Source organism: Cataglyphis hispanica, chromosome 24 (assembly GCF_021464435.1).
Source record: "Cataglyphis hispanica isolate Lineage 1 chromosome 24, ULB_Chis1_1.0, whole genome shotgun sequence".
Classification (NCBI taxonomy): Eukaryota; Metazoa; Arthropoda; class Insecta; order Hymenoptera; family Formicidae; genus Cataglyphis; species Cataglyphis hispanica.
This window is the reverse complement of record NC_065977.1, coordinates 658,819-678,666: the sequence shown is the minus strand read 5'-3', so window position 1 is coordinate 678,666 and position 19,848 is coordinate 658,819. Positions and strand designations below refer to the sequence as shown.

General features: G+C 29.4%; 3 protein-coding genes across 7 annotated transcripts; 1 reads left to right on the top strand and 2 right to left on the bottom strand.

The window, feature by feature from the left end:
* The first annotated feature begins 792 nt into the window (after window positions 1-792).
* LOC126858352 (uncharacterized) lies at window positions 793-4,677 on the top strand. Of its 2 annotated transcripts, none has more exons than XM_050608608.1 (7): window positions 793-851; window positions 954-1,345; window positions 1,868-2,032; window positions 2,446-2,631; window positions 2,721-2,911; window positions 3,406-3,907; window positions 4,574-4,677. In XM_050608608.1, the coding sequence occupies exons 2-6, from the start codon at window positions 1,279-1,281 to the stop codon at window positions 3,496-3,498; spliced, it is 702 nt and encodes a 233-aa protein (XP_050464565.1). In that variant the 5' UTR covers window positions 793-851; window positions 954-1,278; the 3' UTR covers window positions 3,499-3,907; window positions 4,574-4,677. The 2 variants fall into 2 exon arrangements, with proteins under 2 accessions (XP_050464565.1, XP_050464564.1); XM_050608607.1 differs by having other exon boundaries at window positions 2,721-3,023.
* Window positions 4,678-7,076: 2,399 nt separating this feature from the next.
* On the bottom strand, window positions 7,077-10,024 carry LOC126858351 (uncharacterized). The gene is made up of 5 exons (XM_050608606.1): window positions 9,826-10,024; window positions 9,131-9,560; window positions 8,883-9,044; window positions 8,614-8,804; window positions 7,077-7,824 (listed from the first exon to the last, which is right to left on the bottom strand). The coding sequence occupies exons 1-5, from the start codon at window positions 9,908-9,910 to the stop codon at window positions 7,688-7,690; spliced, it is 1,005 nt and encodes a 334-aa protein (XP_050464563.1). The 5' UTR covers window positions 9,911-10,024; the 3' UTR covers window positions 7,077-7,687.
* A 675-nt stretch (window positions 10,025-10,699) lies between these two features.
* Window positions 10,700-18,435, bottom strand: LOC126858300 (protein wings apart-like). 4 transcript variants are annotated; one of them, XM_050608516.1, is made up of 11 exons: window positions 17,697-18,435; window positions 14,985-16,765; window positions 14,439-14,687; window positions 13,780-14,028; window positions 13,461-13,685; window positions 13,158-13,380; window positions 12,793-13,008; window positions 12,527-12,706; window positions 11,933-12,021; window positions 11,673-11,774; window positions 10,700-11,581 (listed from the first exon to the last, which is right to left on the bottom strand). In XM_050608516.1, the coding sequence occupies exons 1-11, from the start codon at window positions 17,878-17,880 to the stop codon at window positions 11,429-11,431; spliced, it is 3,651 nt and encodes a 1,216-aa protein (XP_050464473.1). In that variant the 5' UTR covers window positions 17,881-18,435; the 3' UTR covers window positions 10,700-11,428. The 4 variants fall into 4 exon arrangements, with proteins under 4 accessions (XP_050464473.1, XP_050464474.1, XP_050464475.1 ...); XM_050608517.1 differs by having other exon boundaries at window positions 10,700-11,578; XM_050608518.1 differs by having other exon boundaries at window positions 11,679-11,774; window positions 17,697-18,434.
* Between the last annotated feature and the right edge of the window lie 1,413 nt (window positions 18,436-19,848).

Sequence of the window (19,848 nt, the reverse complement as noted above, 5' to 3'; positions counted from 1 at the left end):
GATTTTTATTTCTAGGGACAAGACGTCATAATTAACACGTTCTCTTATTAGACGTCGCATATCGTACATCAAACATGAAATGCAGTGCGAGTTTCTTATCTTGTGTCTTTTATGATCTATGGTAAGTATAATTAGAACGCGCGCGACGCGTTCTAAATTTTAATTAATTAACATATCACACAATTTTCCATCAAAACACCGTTATTATTGAATAATTTTTTTCTGTTCGATCCTCTCGTATATCGTGGAAACATATATTTTTCATTCGCTTCGTTATTTCATCGCGTTCTGTGAAGTTTGAGACAAAATATAAAAGTAAAATATGGAAAATATATTCGTCAAAATAATTTTATATATAGACGGCGTCACGTCAAATGCCAGGTTCGCTTTAGATATGATTAAAAAAACGCATTGTTTCTGTAAGTATCATATTAGATATATAATAATTTTTGTATGTCTATAATAAATATTTATATTTATCTAGCTTATATTTAAAGCTAAAAATAACAAAAATGAATTTGTTTTATTCGATTTTATGTCTAATTATATATATTTTGTCAAAAATTAATGCCGACGATTTTTTCAATTATAGGATAGGTTCAGTTTCTAATTATTTATATAAATTATGCAAGCCTTTACATAAATATGGTAATATCAAATGATGATCGAAGAAAAATCAAATCATCATGCAATTATAAGATATGAACGACACGATATATGTAGTCATAATATTATTGTGCCTATCAAAGACCTTTATGCACCACCTAATCCCATTCTCATAATGGAACGCATTAATTCTCTCTTATACATTTACACATTTCGATCTTTTACTCATATTATAACAATTAAAAGTGTGTTTTATTTTCTCTTTCGAAAATTAATTTAACGCTTTTACACAATGCACGAATTGTATGTAATGTTATAATTGTATACACTCTCTTTGTTGTCTTCAGCTTAATAGACGGATATGTGTATGGAAAACGTCCGTTTGAGCGCAGCTAAAGTAAAAAAAGGGAATCCTACCGAGAGTTCACAAAAGTTTTTTCAGAAAAATATTTGTATAAAAGAATTGATTTACAAAAGAATTATTTTTATTCGGACTCATTTCTACGAGATGGCAAGACATCATCGAGGTGACAGTCATGCATGTATCGGATACAAAAGAGGCGGGATATATGAAGCTGCGCAGAATCCTATCGGCTATGGTGTTCCACGATAACATGAGTTAGACGAGCCGTATTTAATTGTGCATCAGTGCGAAAAGGGACCTTGGGAAGAATGTTGTCGATAGCACATACGGTCTCGCCCTTAATAATTGTTCTTTTAATATTCGGCTGTTATTTGGGTGAGTAACAAAATATCGCGCGCGAGATTTACGATTTTCGCAATCGGGGAGATTCAATCGAGAAGTGTGCAAAAATTTATTCAGATTCGCGAATATTATATATATATATATATATATATATATATATCAATCGGGATAATTGCAACATCGAAGATGACAGTGGAATTATATTTTTTTCTAGTAATATAATTTTGTATAATCTCTCAGTTTTTATTATTATCTACTAATATATATCAATTCTTATCCAAATTCTTACTCTTTAAAAAATTTTATTATTTCGAATTTTTCAATACATTATTGTATCGCGTTAAAGCGCAATTTTTCACGTACGATTTGAGAAATCTCAATTCTAAAAATAAAATTTCGATAGAAAAGTTACATGACGAGTTTAAAAATCTCGAAACTTTTTAGATGACCTATAATTATAGAAAGAATTCTTTTAACGATTATCTTTGTCAGTCAAGAATACCCCGATGACGCATTGATCAAAGCTGTATCTTATGCACTCAAAAAATTTTGCAGGCGCTCATGGTACTTCGATAAAATTCTTGGACGTACCGCATATTGTGCGCAACGGCACCGGACCGATAGATCTAATTTGCGTCTACGAGATTGATAAAGATGACAATGGACTTGTAATCAAATGGTTTCACGAAGCGTATCAGATCTATCAATGGATTCCACCAAGTAATTTATACTTTTACGTATTTATCTTATTATAACTTACTATTGGCTATGTGTGTATTTGCGTATTATTAAATTTACGTCAGTAACTTCGTTATATTGGAAGTGTCGGGGAATGTCCGGAAACTTGCAACGCGCGACAGTGGAAAGACACAAATGTCACAGATTAAAACTTACAATTAACATACACGAAAATTGATAGATAAAAATTAAAAATATATGTTACAGAATTCAGTTGGGTTTTTTGCCCGTAAAAAGATAGTAATAGTATATAATTGATATATAATAAAATAGAAAAATTTAATATTATTCTTCTCAAAATAAGCATTATATTTGTTTAATTTATTATTAATTAAATTAATTTCATATTATATTCATATTATAATGAATACTACTCATGATATTTATAATATCAGTGCCACCACAAGATATCGGAATCATCGAAGGTCTTGCGGAATATCCGGTTGAAAAACTGAGAAATCCATATTCGCATTCTATAATTCAATTGAAAACTGTTACAATGGACATGACAGGGGAATATATGTGCACAATCAGCACTTTCCAATACGAGGCGAGTGCTTCAGCAAGGATGATTGTTTATGGCAAGTTTAAAAAAAAATTTGATCTAAAATTTATTTCTGTCTCTTGGCAATTGATTTTTTGTAATTGATAGTTGCTCTTTACTTTTAAGTACCGGAAAGCGACATGACGGTGCGCACGTATCCCTTCAACAGGACTCACGTGAATTTAACGTGTGCGGTGACGGGTGCGCGACCACGGCCGTCTTTGAAGCTCTACGTCGAAGGAGTTGAGAGAAACAATCGCGGGAGCGATTACGAATCTTCAGAATCTTCGACGGATTGGTACAAGGATGATCTTCAGGTATCGTTGGATGCCATCGTCGAGGATATGCCAGATCCCGCAGTCGTCGAGTGTGAAATGTCAATTCCCGATACAGAATATAAGCGCCGAGAACGGATCGTCTACTATCCTAGTTCGAATCGTTCCAATATGACAGTCAATATTGCATTTAAAACAAAAAACTTTTTATTATTACTTAATTCTCTAACGCGTCCGTTATCAAGCAACAAATTAAAAAACCGAAGAGAAATGGAATAAGAATGTTTTATATTGTTCAAATCTAGACTATTTTATTACGATTGGAAGACTATCTTAAAAATAAACATTATTTTTTTTTAATATTATCGGTAAACTGCAAATATTGTCTGTAAACTTTAATAAGATTTTTGATATATGTCTGTTGAAAGTCAAGCGTATAAATGCATTTTAATTCTCAGAATCTCAAACAAACTGATCTTTACATTTCTCGAGTAATGGAATATTTATTAAATATATATTTCTTCTGTGTGTTTCAGCGCAATTGCTACCCTATCGTACAAATGTTTCACAAAGAAGGCAGAATGCGATGTTGTTTATCAATATCTTTTACGTTACCGTTCTCAGATTAATATTAACATAGGACTAAAAAGTAGACTCTGTAATTAATTCTAGAAAATGGGTATTTAATGTATATTTATTTTAGAGTCCAAAAATATTTGACGTAAAGAAATAGAATAAAAACGTTTATATATTTTAAATGGATCATATATTAAAAATCTATTTTTCTAGACATACATTTTCTATACATACGTGTGTTATTTGCTAAATGGTTTCGATTGTTCAATGATTTTATAATGATTAGCATTCGCGATTGGATTTCGAATCTTCAGTAAAGCAGAATATTGCTATATTGAAGCGACAAAGCGGTTGCGTGCATTGAGAGTGGGGGATGAAAGAGAAATAATCTTGGATGGTAGGGATGATATCTAGAAGTAGCGATATCCCTCAAGATTATCATTCGCTTCTCAGCTCTCGCCTGTAAGTAACCATTTACAAATCTCTCTCTTCTTTCTAGCATGTCTTAATTATTTGTATAAATTTGTAATATTATATTGAATGATGTCTTTGTTTCAAAATGCTCTAACTTTGTACATAATTTTATATATCAAAATTATTTTGAATTTTTCTATTTATATAATTTCTACTTTGATACTGGTGCCTTAAGTTATCTTACAATTATAGTCATATGCAAATTGAGAATTTATATTAAAGACTTAAAAGAATTCTTAACAATATAGCAAATCATTCTACGTGTACTATATTTTTTATTTTAATATAATATAGATTTATTTAAATGTTTTATAATATAACGATAAATAAAATATAATAATCACGCTTCGATAACATCATGAATAAGGGTGTGTTTATTAATTTAGTATTAAATTAGTGTTAATGTTTCAATTAAACATCAAAATATTGCGATTAGAAAAGAAAATTGTGAGATGTATATTATATATATACTTTAAAATCGTAGAATATATACATGTGTACACTCTAATCAGAGCATATTATAATGGTCACATAAGAAGACACATATTTTATCTCATCAAAATTTTATTAACAATTTTAGTAGAGTTATAACATTTTAATATTTATATAAAACATTAATATTTGTCACTAATAGATTTCATTGTTTGCAAACAGTGTTCATCTTCAAAATTATCAAGTTTCAACTCATCAACCGTTGTACTCTTGTAAAAACGAATACTTCATAAAAATGAATCATCCCTGGGTATTGCTTTTTCTCGCAGGTAACAGAAGTTTATTTTATTATGCTAATATATATTACATCTTTTGATTTTAAATATTATATCATATTAGATTATTTAATATACTTTTGTTTCTATATACTTTTTGTTTCATTTTTCTGTATTAAATCATATATTATTATCTCTTTACGTCATTCAAATATTATTCAAATGTTTTAAAATTTCGAGAATTTTGTGTCGTACAAATTTTACTCTTTTTATGTCTTTCATTTATTTTATTTATAAAAATTTTTGATCTTTGTAACAATAATATATTTTTATATGATGTATTACTTATAAGCTACTTATGAATGTTTTGCAAAAACTGCAAATATTATATCATCCAAAACTTTTTTTTTATTTTTGATATTGTTACAAATTGTTTATATTTCAAAAAGATGCTTAACAAGATTGTAATATTGATATCGTTTTAATGAATGTACATTTTTATAATGCTCAAATAATATATTTAAGATCTTAAACAAAAATTATAAAAGCTATTTGTCTCTTTATTTTATATTTTCTTAAATATTTTAAGTTATTTTTTAATATTTTATTTTATATCTTAAGTTGCAAAGTTGTTAAGTTGTTAAGTTATAAAGTTTGAAAAAATACTTTTCATAATAATGTATATTGTATATTTCTTGAAAATAATTTTTTTACCGTTTTTAATATACCATATATAATATTGCCATATATAATATACAATACTGCAACATTTGCAATAAGATGCACTAATTACAAATTGCTGACATTTCAAAGGGATGCTAAATAAGGTTGACAATCACTATATATGTCTTAGATTATTCTTTTGTGTTTATGGGATAATCCGATCAACCGTGTCCCATCAGCGAGACAATTTTAAGACAAAAAGTGATATCATCGGATTTCGCGTTGATCTTCTTTATTGAGAACAGTAGATTATTACAGTTTATAATAAGTTTCATGATTATTCAATATATGTCTCTATGATTCGAAATATTTCAGAAACATATACAGATATTATGGAATTAAATAATTTCATAAAATTAATTTATTTAACAAAATTAAGATGCACTAATTTTATGTAATCTATCAATAATGTGCAAATATATTAGACTGAAATATAAAATAATATTAAAATGACACATTTTTATATGTACAATATTAGATGCATTTTTAAAAATGAAATAATGAACAATAAAAAAAATAAATGATATGACACTTTTTAATAGTAATAATTTTAATTTTTTTATTTTTTAATTTACTGTATATTTTTTTTAAACAGAATCATATCTCATTTTTCTATAACTATTCTAATAAAAAAGTAATGTAAAAGTAATAAAATATAAAATAATTTGTTTTCTATTTGTTTATATTAATTTATTATGTTATTTATTATGTTTTTACTGATTCAAAAATACAAATAATACATATATATACATCATCAAAAATACATATATATACATCATACAATTTTTAAATATATATATTAACAAAAATTTATTATTAAAATAAAATTTTTATTAACAGAAATTTAAAAAAAATAGATAGTAAGTAGTTAAAAAAAATAATATTCTTTTGATATTATATAATTATAATTATTATTTTGAACAAGAGACATATATTTCATTTCTGTTATTTACGATACGGAGATGTTAGATTAAACAAAAGAGATCGTGTATTAAAGTTATCGGCTGATAATGACGGTCCAGAATGAAAACTGCAAAAGTTGAAGAAAGTTTCGTAAAGATATGCATTGATTTGCGTAATATGATCGAGATAACTTGTGATTACTTGATTGACATTCATTACCGAACATCGATTCCTACGTCGTCACATCCATAAATGCATGTTGTAGCATACTTATATTAAATTTCTTTTTGCGATTTATTTCTTACTTTTTTTTATCCACCCCCGCGACATGCGATAAAAATAATTTTTCTAATTTCACACTAATCGTCTGTATTACACCTTTTAGATTGCCTTTTGCTTTTTTTTCACCTTGTATTTGACGCTCTTTTTAATAAGACTATTTTATTAATTTGAAAATATACGTTAAAAATAATTTAAAAGAAATTTATGTAAAAAGATTTATGTGCGCTGCAATTTTTTGAAGATATACCAGTTTTGATTTATCACATAATATTATCTTATATAGAAAAAATGTAATTATCTGCAATTTTTTATATTCTTTAATAATTTTATCTGCTCTTGCAGTATGCGCATTGTGGACTTTTGGCGAGACTGTTTCCTGCGATCAGTGCGGACGAGAATGTGCCGATATCTGCGGCACCCGGCAGTTTCGCGCATGTTGCTTCAACAACATGCGGAAGAGACATTCCGAGTTTTTTGGTCTGAAATTTTGGATGAGACCACGAAGATACGCAATTCATCTGCACCCGGCCTATGATGTTTAATCATTACACGATATATCTTATATATAAATACGGAAATATCGAAATATCCTCGACAGAAATTAGTTATTGTGTGCTTTAATGTTATTAACTTCGCATTTAATTAGAGTTGTATTATGTCATTTTTGTTTCTCCCCCGTCAGCTTTTCTCTTTCTCCCCATAAGATAATTTACTTGTCGATGATCTCAATTGCAATTAAAAGTATTGCAGCAGATATATGGATATAATTCTTTACATAATATACAAATCTTTCGTCTGATTTTATATGTATATCATTATGCACGAGTGATATGAATACATCTTATCACTCTCGATTAATCTAACTTTATTTCAAAAAATGTATAGGATGATAATATATACACACACAACATATATAAAAATTTGTATATTAAAAATATCAATTATTTACATTTACAGAATTATTTTTTTAACTAAATATATATATCAGTATGATATACATATCTATTTTATCACAGATTAATTCATATACATCATATTTTAATGAGTATAATAGTCTTATATATAAAAGATGTACTTAAAATGAATCAATCTCGTTTTCATTGATTTGGTTTTCAGCTTTGGTATCACATTAATTCCCTTTTTTGTTTTTTTTCTATTTAATTTTCCGTTTTCTCGTCGTTTTTTCTTCATTATTGGTATTTACATGTTTACGCTTCCTTGATAGAGGAATTTCAGTATTAGGTGACACTTTTGGAAAATTTCTCTCAAAAGTCCCTCGGGCTATTACTTCTGTAAGATAAAAAATAATATATAATGTATTATCATAAAATATCTATTTGCTAAAGCAATTATATTTTCTTCGTTTCTTTGTGATAGCAATTATCAATCTAGTTAAAACAGAAGAATGTAAAGCCGTAAAATAAAAGTTGCTTCAATAGAGAACAATGTTCTAAACAAAACATTAGGCAACACTCTCTAGATATGAAATAATTTAAAATTGAACTTGTCAAGCTTTAAATCTATAAAAGATTGCAAAGAGAAAAATAAAATTTGGAACACAATGCTTAAGATTTTAGTGATTTCTAAACTATCAAAATTTCAAAAAGCGATTATGATTTTCTTTACAAGAAATATTAGTTACCATTATTCATATGAGATAAATTACATTATTATAATACTTTATGTAACTTTAAAATATAATTTTTATTTATTTATTATACTTATAAGATTGATGATAATGATGAAGGTAATATAGTTATCTTTATCTATTAAAAGTTATGTTATAAATAAAATATTTCTTTTTAAATAATTATGATGAATTTTTCTCTTTGCTTAGAATGACAAATACTTGATTTTGGATAAAAGTTATTTTATCTCTATATGTTATTTTTATATATTTCATATATACTTTGTAGACATAAAATAGAAAGAAAGACAGAAATTCAAAAAATACCTTACGTACAATAAATTTAATATATATATATATATATATATATATATATATATATATATAATAGTGTGTGTGTGTGTATATATATATATATACATACATACACACACACACACACACACACATACCTCCAATATCATTTATATCATCATTGTCTGATTCTTCACTTAATACATTATGGGTTGAAGCATTTTCTTGTGATAGTTTTGGAAAATCAATTTTGAAGTTCTTGTTAGATATATTCAAATTAATTTCATTTGTATTGTACACTTTTGCCACAAATTCATCAAATACTTTTTGTTCATTTGTATCTTGCATGCTAAATTATAAGATTTTATTAATTTATTTTTGAAAATATTGTGTATTTAATAAAATGATAAGATAATTACAAACATACTTCATATGTAGCCAGTTTAAAGAGAGCCATAACTTCAAATCGCTTGGTAAGCTTTGATTCCTTGGAATCCAAGGTAGACCAACATACTTAAAGTTCTTTGAACAAATATACAGCCTGTTGTACCAGTTACAAGATTTCCTAAGTGTATGTCTTGAGCAAAACCTAACATTAATAGACGCGAAATTAATATCATAATAAACAAACAATAAGAAAACAATAAATTAAGAGGTTATTTACAAAAATCGTACCAAATTCTGCTCACAGTAGCATAAGCGATTAAAGCAATACTCCATGCATGACCCAATTGAATTCGTGCTTTTAAAAAATGTGCAGCGTATCTTGCTGTAATTTCTATTTTAGACATAAGCTTTGCAAAACCTTGTGTTCTCACAAGTACATATTCCAGCATTTGTTTACTTGGTAATATATGAATTCCATCTTCGGTTTCAATATTAGATCGCAAGTCCTTATATTCCTTCAGCAAAGCCATATTATAATAATTAATTAATATTTTGTTCAAGTTAACCATGCTTCTTAATCCTTTGTCACTACGAAATTTGTTCTTCATTCGATATATTAAGCGACTTAAGGCTGCAGCTTCTTTATGAAGAATATCCATTGATTCTAGATCATTGATTGCCGAATCGAGCGCAAGTTTACATATGTCTATATTTACACCTAAAAATTAAAACAAAAGTTATGCATTTCTACAATCATTAAAGCGTTTGCATTAAAAGAAATAAATTATAGAAATATATAATTTAATAATGTTTCTAATTTTAACGTTACATCCAAAACGATAAATTGCATTATAATACATACATAAAAATGTATGCAGTTAAGATCATACGGATTTCCCAATATTTTTTTTACACGCGCACGTGCACGTGTTCCATAAATACATAATATAGGTTAGAATACGTAATATAGATTAAAATATCACCTGCTTCCGTTGCAGATGTTGATTCGATAGACCATGTTGCGTACGGTGGACGCTCCAAATAAAACATGTTCCAATACGTATTCATTTTTAATAAAATTTATAATAATATATGTTCATATGTATCTAATTTCGTTCCTCTTCAATACGCGGTCGGCAGCGAAATAAATTGATACTTGGAAACTTCGCGCGGTAGGGTACGAGTTCCGGCTGCAGGGTTACCAGTATGAGAAATAATCTTGGTCTTTATGGGTGCGTGCGTTCAGGAAGATAAACTGTTGAGCAGCAAACAAACGTGATTGATTCTTAGTCCTAGGTCCAACAAATCAACATCGAGTATTGACAAGCAAACTTAACTTTTTTTTTAGGATGGAAACATGAAAAGTGAAAAATTTTGCCATTAATTTCTAGGGGAAAACTTTTCACTTTTCGTTTCCGCCATTTTTTGAAATATATAAATATTTTTTACATATTTTGTATACATTAAAAGAAAAAATCATAAAAATTTATTCGATGTATTATATTAAAATATAAATTAAATATTTTATATATAGTAGTATTATGGTAAGTAAAAATAAATATTTATAGTAATATTTCTCAATATTTTTATAAATATTTTTATGATATTTATGATAAATCTTTGTGCAATTTATTAATTCTAAGATCATAAAAATATTTATCAAATATATCAAAATATTTGTAAAATATTCAAATAATTATTATAAATATTTTATAACAATATATTATTTCATTTTTAAAATTTTATCATATATATCAGAATATGTATTTTTTTATATTTTGCATCATGATATAATGTGATAGCAATTATGTTATGTACATATAAAAGTGAATAGGACATAAAATAATTAAAAAGAGATAAGATACAATTATAATTTATAAATTTACATTTACAAGGCTTACATCATATAATATAATTTTAATATTAAAATAAACTTATACATAATGCTATATTGAATTTCAGCAGATCACATCGTGTCCTAATGCTGTCAATTACTTAACAGGTTTTAAAAAACACAATAGATATAATTTTAGTAGATTATACAATGTTTTTTAAGATGATATACAGAAGTTAAATTGTAGGCTGGAGCAAGGAGCTTACAGCAAGAAGCTTATCGCGTTCTTTTTTTTGATGATCTATTAACTTTAAAGAAAAAAATGGCTTTTCATTATCTTGAATTATATTAATATATATATATATATATATATGATATCTCACAAAGATATCACACATGAATAGACAGTAACTCTATGTCATTAATAACAATTGCGATAAGTGCCTTGCAATTATAATTACAAAAATGATGTGTGTCCCTATATATAATTCACAAAGTTATATTATTTTATACTTAAAGCTTACAAATATACCTAAGTTCCAATTTGTAAATAAAGAAATAAACCAATCAATAATAATGAAACCTACAACAATAAATTATGTAAGTGAATAAATATGTATCAAAATATATGAATATGAAACAAGTCCATCCGCTTTGTAATAAAAAAAATTTTCTGTTGAACAAATACAACTTTGGCTCTTTGCATACGCCAGGTGAAAAAAATGCTGTCAAGTGTGTATATAACATATCGATCAAGATGAAGTTAAGTCAAGCATCGTATTGGTGTCTTCTAATGCTGACAATGGTAACTCATTTTTCTCTTCTTCTATTCTGGCATCTGACATTTTTAGGAACTTGATTACCTTTTCAGTAGCAGCAATTCCACAACTGCTTACTTCGTTCTGCTAAAATAAATGTGCACAAAATAAAAGATTAAATTACATTGTATTTTTTTTAATGAGCAATAACGAAATATTTTCTACAAGACAATATTACCGATACCGTTATATTCATAAAGTTGAAGAACTTTTGAAGTACAGATACCATAGTTCCAAAATTCTTATCTGGCAGTCTATTTCGTACCAATGACTCATATTCCTAAAGAACACAAAAGGAAGTTTTTATTAAAAGAAAGAAATCTCGGAGTATTTTATTCTTTATATGTAGATATATAGACATGATATATGTAAATTTTAGTAAAGTAATTAAATACATCTTCTATTATAACTTTTCATATAATTACATTTAACTTTTACCTTGTTATCCATTATTAAATATCCAAGTAAAAGCACTACGTATGCACCAATTAATGTATGCTCCATATGTCGTCCAGCTTTTTGTAATACTGTAAAAAATAATAAGTTTATGTTCCTTACAATCAAAACTAAGTGTATATTATTTTAATAATATGTAGATATTTATATTTATGTATTTCAAAATAAATATATATATATATATATATATATATATATATAATTTGTATATTTTTTTTTCTTCAAAAATTTTAAGAGCCTTTGTCAAGTTTTGTTTATTTCATATCAAATATAACTTTAGATAAAAATTATTATAATAATTCGTAGAATAAATGATATACAAGTCATCTATAAGTAAACTTAATTTTACACATAATATTTAAAAAAATATATACAAAATTAAAATTAAAAAATGTAATAAAAATAAAGAAATATGGGATAAATATATTTCTGATAAAAAAAAAAATTAATTACACTCATTCATTTTAAAACTGTATAATAATGTATATTATTAATATATGTATAAAGAAATTTGATGAATGTCAAAAACGTGATCAGATACATATGCATGCGCTTGGAAATAAATAAGATACAAACATTTAGTGACGGTCTCTTCAATAAATTCCTCCTGAGATTTAGTAGTAGTTGATACAGTTTCTGTTTGTTCTGAATCTTTCTTTCCATCTAGAATGGCATCAGTTTTCTGTTCCTCGGCACGCGCAAGTTCTTCTTGTTTGTAAAACAAATCGATTAAGGATCCTACGCCGCTTTCCTTCGCTGAAATTATGTGGATAAAGAAAAAAAAAATTAGAATTGCGCGATCGACGTTACATTGAGAAACTCTATAAATTGGGAATACCTACAATCAAAAATATTTTCTAATGATGGAGGTGCTTTCGATTCAATAAGCAGCTGCTTATTATCATCACATTGCTCTACTAAATTTATCAGTAATATTAACGCCAGCATCATCATATCAAACCGCTTTTCTTCCGGAAGTGATTCAGGCACACGTAATAAAAGAAACAAACTACAATCCAAAACGCCAACTTGTGCTCCAACTGATTTGCTACCGAAAGCTGTATAAACATAATAAATAGTATACTAATGCATTTTATATACAAATTAATTAAAAAAATTAATTAATACAGAAATAAGTGGATAAATATATGCTGCAATTTAATTTGCTTGCATCAATAATATGAAAAAGTATCAAAAAGAATCATACATCCTCTATTAAATCGATGGGTAAGATTAATGAGAACTTTAATAATCGCAAAGAGACATTCTCTAACAACAGCACCAGTAGAACTTTTATCGCTTGGATCTGTTGTTGGATAAATAGGAATCTCTTGTCCACATAAATGATATAAACTTGCTAATGTGCTTACTAATACTCCTTCCTCATATTTTAATAAATATACCTGATTCTCTTCATTCATATGTGTTACCTAAAAAAAATATTGCAATATTTAGCTATTTGTCACAATATGAAATATGAGAAGAAAATAAAATAAAAAATATTGCTTACATTTTCTAATACACGTAAACATCTGTCAACTTTACGTAATTTATCTAATAAAGGATTTGTCCAGCCAGACGTTAAGACATTCTGGCTGTTAATATGGCGGTGGCATTCTCGAATTGTCTTTACAATATGTTCCAATCCACCTAACTCTCGTAATTCTTCTTTAAACCATTCTCCAGCACGCTTTGATGTAAGACTTAAAAGTGTCTCCATAGCAAGCTGACCAACCTGTTAAAAATAATATATTATGAATTATTCAGAGAAAGATTTGAAAGTAATAATTTATAAAACTAAATATAGAGAAGAGGAATTGTTCTCTTACAGTGATATTATCTAGATTTAAGTGCTTAGCATGTCCTTGAGCTTGTATATCAGCACATAACTGACGCACTTTCTCTTTATTTTTTAATAATTCAGCATGACTGAGACCACAGTCGTCAAGAGCATCTTTATGACTGGCATCAGATTCTAATAAACTTAACATTAATTCCAAACAATCGCGATCTAGATCCATAGCTAGACGATCTTGGCTTAAAACAAACATTACTGTTGCTGTGCATAAACCAAGACTCTGTAATGAGATAATAATATCAATTCATAATTGTTGTGTGTATATATATATAATAAAAGCTTTTTTTGTAATGCAATATGTCAATGAATAAATGTCAATAGTTTTTGTCCACCTTTAATTTGTATATTAAATATTACTACAAAAAGCTTTTTAGAAGGAAAATTTGAAAGAAAAATGATTGCCTTTATACTTGTTTTCTTATTCTTTTTAAAATTTAAATAAATGATAAAATATTGCCTTTTTTCTCTTTTAAACCAGATACAGAAATACAAAACTATTTATATTATTTTTGTCTTTCCTCATACATTTCTCGTTTATATATTAGTATTTTAAGACTATTTCTTTCTTTGAAATGATTAATGCCCATTCCTATAATATATATGAGATTGTTATATGGTAAACATCAATACCTGATCCTTAGTTGCATCATGAAGAGCTTTAAAAAACTTGGCAACAGTTCCATGAGCGCGCACGTGCATACGAAATGCAGGAGCCATACATTTACTTGCTAATCGTATGGCTGAAAGGCAACGAGTAGCATTTGGATTATTTTCTCTCAAAGTATCCAAAATGTATTCCACATCATCATTAAATTCTTGGAATTCTCCACTTTCTTGTATCTGATGAGCTTTCTTTACATTCTTTACTACAGTGTAGAACTGGAAAATATATTTAAATATATATAAATAGTATCTAAATATCTATTGATTTAAATTAATGAATAAGTATGAATTATTAATAAATTACATTAATAAATTATTTCTTTCTACATTTCATTTTATATGTTATGTATAACCTTTTGTTTTTTATATTATGTATAAAGAGAGATGGAATATATAATTAATCTTATATTATTATGATAAAAAGTAAATTGATAGAGCTATTATTATCAATGTAATATCATTATAAATGAAACATGTTTTTTAAGGAAGGAAGCAAATATATGATATACCCACTCCTTTAACTTTTTTACCGCAGCGAATACTTGTGATTGCATCGGCTTCATCCTCAAAATCTGCATCAGCTGTGGGATAAGTGACGACTCTCGTTAATTGCGAGGGATCGAACTCTTCCTCGTATGCTACAGGTTCAGCGTTGCTGGAGCCGGACGTGGTGGTCGGCGTGCTGTTACCAGTGGTAGGTGTATCCGCAACAGTCGATTCCTTGTCGCTGTCGCACCATTTATGCTTATACAATGCTCGTCTCTTATTCCCGTCCGTCGCGCCCGTTGAGCGACTTTTGAAGATACTGCCCTTTTTAGCGGCGGGCTTGATTAACGTAGGAACCGTCGTTGATGGTGGATCGGAGACTTGCGATTCGGAGACCGTACTTGTCACATGTAATGCTATCTCATTCTCGGCGTTTCCACTAGCACTTTCACTATCGTCACTGCCCGAAAACCAATCCTGATCTACCAAAGTCTTGGCGGCTGTGGTGGCAGCGACAGTAGTTTCGATAGTTACGATGTCATTCGTTCCGATTTGAGCCGGTGGTTCCGGTTCAGGTGATTCAGGATCGAGTTCTGTCTCCGGTTCGGGTTGTTGCGTTATCACAACGGGTTCAGGCTGCACAACAGGTACCACAATTTCATTGGTCAGGATATCAATGGAGCAGTGTTGAACATGGCTCTCAACACTTTCTGATGTTTCTGCAGTTATATTTTCTGCATTCTCATTATCATTGGGAATCACTGATGGTGATGGTGACGATAATGATGGTGGAGGCGGTAACGATGACGATGACGATGATGGAGGTGGCAGCGGCGGTGATGGTGCTGATGCTGGTCTCGTATCGGAATCGCTCGAGAGTATATCGATTAGTTCCTGAGTGGTGGTTGGTAGCGGTTGATCGCGTCCGATCAACGGTTCAATCACTGGTTTGGAGGAATATGTTGAGTTGCAGTCAGTCTTAACGATATCATAATGAGATATGAGTGTGTTATTGGAGTCCGTCACGGATTTTCTCAGCGTTAAAGAGAGACCAGAACCGTGCGAATTAGGAGTTATCGGTGTTGTCGACGGTGCCACAGTGGAACTCGTCGCCGTTAGGTCTAAGTGCAAATTTTTCGCGCGACTACGTGTGGTCCTCCTCATATCCGAGTTCTCTAAGGGAATCGATACGGTCGAAACGGTAGGTTGATGCGTACGCAGAGATCTATGATCGGATTTGAGCGATGTCTCGGTATTGAGAGTCTTACGTTCAATGTCCACTTTAGATGGACTAGTGACGGGGGTGGAAATCCTGTAGGTATCGGGCTCCAGCTCTTGAGTATCCTGATGCACGTCTCCGCAAACCAATTGTGCTGTACCTTTACATATTCTTAATACAATTGGAGGTTTACTCTCCTCTCGATTAGGGATATCATGAGTACTGGTACTATCTAAACTTTCTACTACTTTCTTAATTGGAGCATGTGATACTTTCGTTATAGCCTGCTGTTGCTGCTTCTGCGTTGGCTGCTGTGCAGGCTGCTTCGGGATACGAGCCCTACCATATTGCGAATCAGGTACTTGTCTGTAAATTGCCACATCCTGGCGAGATTCCTCTACCACAGGCGGGACATTTCTGCTTTTGAAGAATTTTTTCGGCTTTACAACCGCCGGAGAAGCGTCCGGTTTGTTATCCGGATCAGTCTCAAAAGAGAATGGATCCTTTCCAGAATTTACACGATTCTGATTTCCATAATCAAGTTTCATTCTTTTCGCGCCGAATGTATTATGTATATCATCTCGTCTCCCTGAAAATGAAATATTTTGCAATACTTGTAAATTCAATAATTATACATAAGACTTATTTATTATTTGTTATCCTACTATCCAGATTGTTAGCTATTAAACATATTACAATATCTTATAAAAATATATTTTTAATATACCCTGAAAACTTTCTTTCAAAAATAATTAAAGTTGTATGTAGAATATTTATGATTAGTGATAATTTATAAGATATATAAAATCACACATTTATTACATGTATTCTATTAACAATAAAATAGAATACATGTGTATATAAATGTTGTATTGTGCGAGATACAATAATTTCATAGTTTATTATTATACTTTTGATACATTTGATATTGTATTGAAAATTTTTACAATTTGTTAAAACTCTCAGACTCTGCACATTGCAATCATATGATGTCATTGATGTTGAATATTGTTTAATATTGAAATATAAAATAATACCACATTAGTATAAGATTAACTAATTACATCAATTTTTAATAATATATTCTGTAAATTTATTATTAAAATTATCATTTAATAATCAAAATTGAATTGATTATAGATATGTAAAAAAAATGTATATACACAAAGTTCTGCCAAATTCATTACATTTATATTATTATTACAATTATGCTCAAGCTAGTGATTTGATACTCTTGCCATGAAATATAGAAAGACTTTATACGTAATTGTGTATTTTTATACATAGTTAAAATTCTTGAAACTTTTCTTTCGCACAATTGTAGAAATAATTTTAATAACTTTAAATATAAAGAACAACAATATTTCAGGGTATAAAATGTAACAATCTTTTTTACATAAAAGATAAAAATCTTGCTACTTATAAATCTGAAGTACATTTTTATAAGATAATATGCATGATGTTGACATAGCGAGAGCTATATCAGACCTAACGTAAACACAATTGGAATAAGTATGTACCATTGATATTCGTACTCCTGATAGATGTGAAGGATGTTACACCCCATTTGCCAACAGTGCCAGCTGACTTGGCAGCGGACGGCCGATTGCTGTTCTCGCGAAAGAGCTTATCGAATTGAATACTGCCGGCCGTTACACTGCTGACCTTACGACTGTAGGACTTGGTGTAACTGCGGGACGTCATTGTGCGCTTGTCTCGGGGATTCCTTTCGGCATCTCAGGGGACACGGATGGTGCAATCTATCCTCATGCTCGAGTCCGGCGTGACGCGCTGGCGTCGAGCGCACCCTCGGCGAGGGTGTCGCGACGAGATCGATCCACAGGACAGGACTGTCCCCGTCCGTCTCGAACCCGCAAATTTTGTCGGAGCGTGACGGCGATCGAGTCTCTAGCAGGCAGCGACACTTGATCGCGTTACAACAACGTGAGAAACAAACGCCATGTTTCTCTCGCGGCTGTACTACCTCGATGCACGGACGGCCCTCTCCTTCTCGCAAGCAACAAATTCGATTAACAATCCGAGTCGATCTCGGTCGGTCGGTCGGCCCGATCGTCGGGTCCGATCGCTCGTTGTTTTTCGCTCGCACTTACGCTGCTACTCGCTGCCGCTGTTTTTCCGCGTTTTCTCGCCGTTCTTACCATCGGCAATTTCTTGAGACTGGGGATTATTAATCATCAACATAGATCTCGAGCCATCTGCCGATGTTTTTCGTTTCGAGATTTAGACACATATATATATATATATATATATATGCATATGTATATACACAATTATGAAAAAAAGAATAGCATTACACACACATATGCATACAATAAGTAGAATTACGATACTTGTCGCCTTCGCCAATAGATAGAGCTAAAGGTAGGTTCGTCTACTTTGTAAAAATTACGATGACATGTATAAATAACACCGCAACATAAATAAGATTGATGGAACGTCGGAAAAATATCAATAAAGTGCCATATCAATGAGACAATTTTTATCGTCTAGTCTTGTTTAATTTTTTTTTTTTTTTTTTAAGATAAGACAAAAGTACAAATTTTTATCCCAACTCTTGTCAAAAATCGTATGTAATAAACCAGTAATCTTCTCTGACGCGAAAAGGTGAGATTTGATTGGATAAAAGCTTCGCTCTCGTTCTGCGTTACGCCAATCCGTTGCATGGGTTTGCACATGGACGTAAGAAATATCTGGACGGAGCACAAGGTACATTTCTGGGCGAGGGGTATAAAGATTGAGGAGTAAGGAAAAATCGCGATGTGGCCGATCTTGGTTGTTCGATATTTAACATGATTTTAACTGTTAACAGCGTTTTCGAATGAACTGGGTTAATCCAACCTATTTATAATAATAATTTTACTATAAATTCAAGTTTTTTATTGGCAGAGGCAATGTAATGACGTCATTAATCGCTCTCAAAGCGATTAAAGCGGGGAACACACACTTTTACATAAGCGCATAGTCATAAGCATGAGGAAATTGATTGGTTCATTTCCTCATACATATGTTGTGGACCAATCAATTTCTTTATGTTTATTGTATGCGCTTATGCAAAAGTATGTGTTTGTCGCTTAAACCTATTACATTCGAAAAGGCCGTAAATTCCATAAGACCAATCTTTAATATCTCATGATATGTGTGTATAATGTATGCATATACATATATATATTTTTTACATATATATATTTTATACATATATTTTTTAAATATTAGGATTTAGGATATATAGTATATATATATATATATATATATATATATATATATATATATATATATATATATATATATACATATATATATACACGTATATATCCTAAACCTTCCCTAATATTTATAAAAATTCGGTTTTAAAATTTTTTAAAATTTATTTTTATTCTTCTCTTTTATATATATAGTAGATATGTAAAAAATAAAACCTAATCATAAAGTCTATTTTTGCATAAAAGATAATCAAATAAGAAAGACAAACATTTGAAAAATATACAAAATCAAATATTTCTCTCTTAAACTTTATATATATAATTTAAATAATATATTTTCATTGTGTATCATCGTATTAGATTGTCTTTTAGCAAGCATTAAATATTTATTATATTACTTATCAATGCAATTGTAAAAAATAGTCGAATAAATTTTAATATTCCAAAAAAA

What these genes read in the sequence shown, in the direction of transcription:
- LOC126858352 (XM_050608607.1), top strand. Translation starts at nt 1,279, where the DNA reads ATGTTGTCGATAGCACATACGGTCTCGCCCTTAATAATTGTTCTTTTA. An exon ending in AATATTCGGCTGTTATTTGG is followed by an intron (nt 1,346 to 1,867) that starts GTGAGTAACAAA and finishes AAAATTTTGCAG; the next exon opens with GCGCTCATGGTACTTCGATA. An exon ending in CTATCAATGGATTCCACCAA is followed by an intron (nt 2,033 to 2,445) that starts GTAATTTATACT and finishes TTATAATATCAG; the next exon opens with TGCCACCACAAGATATCGGA.
- LOC126858351 (XM_050608606.1), bottom strand. Translation starts at nt 9,910, where the DNA reads ATGAATACGTATTGGAACATGTTTTATTTGGAGCGTCCACCGTACGCA. An exon ending in GCTACTGTGAGCAGAATTTG is followed by an intron (nt 9,045 to 9,130) that starts GTACGATTTTTG and finishes TATTAATGTTAG; the next exon opens with GTTTTGCTCAAGACATACAC. An exon ending in TGATATAAATGATATTGGAG is followed by an intron (nt 7,825 to 8,613) that starts GTATGTGTGTGT and finishes TTTATCTTACAG; the next exon opens with AAGTAATAGCCCGAGGGACT.
- LOC126858300 (XM_050608516.1), bottom strand. Translation starts at nt 17,880, where the DNA reads ATGACGTCCCGCAGTTACACCAAGTCCTACAGTCGTAAGGTCAGCAGT. An exon ending in GCGGTAAAAAAGTTAAAGGA is followed by an intron (nt 14,688 to 14,984) that starts GTGGGTATATCA and finishes TATATTTTCCAG; the next exon opens with TTCTACACTGTAGTAAAGAA. An exon ending in ATGATGCAACTAAGGATCAG is followed by an intron (nt 14,029 to 14,438) that starts GTATTGATGTTT and finishes ATCTCATTACAG; the next exon opens with AGTCTTGGTTTATGCACAGC.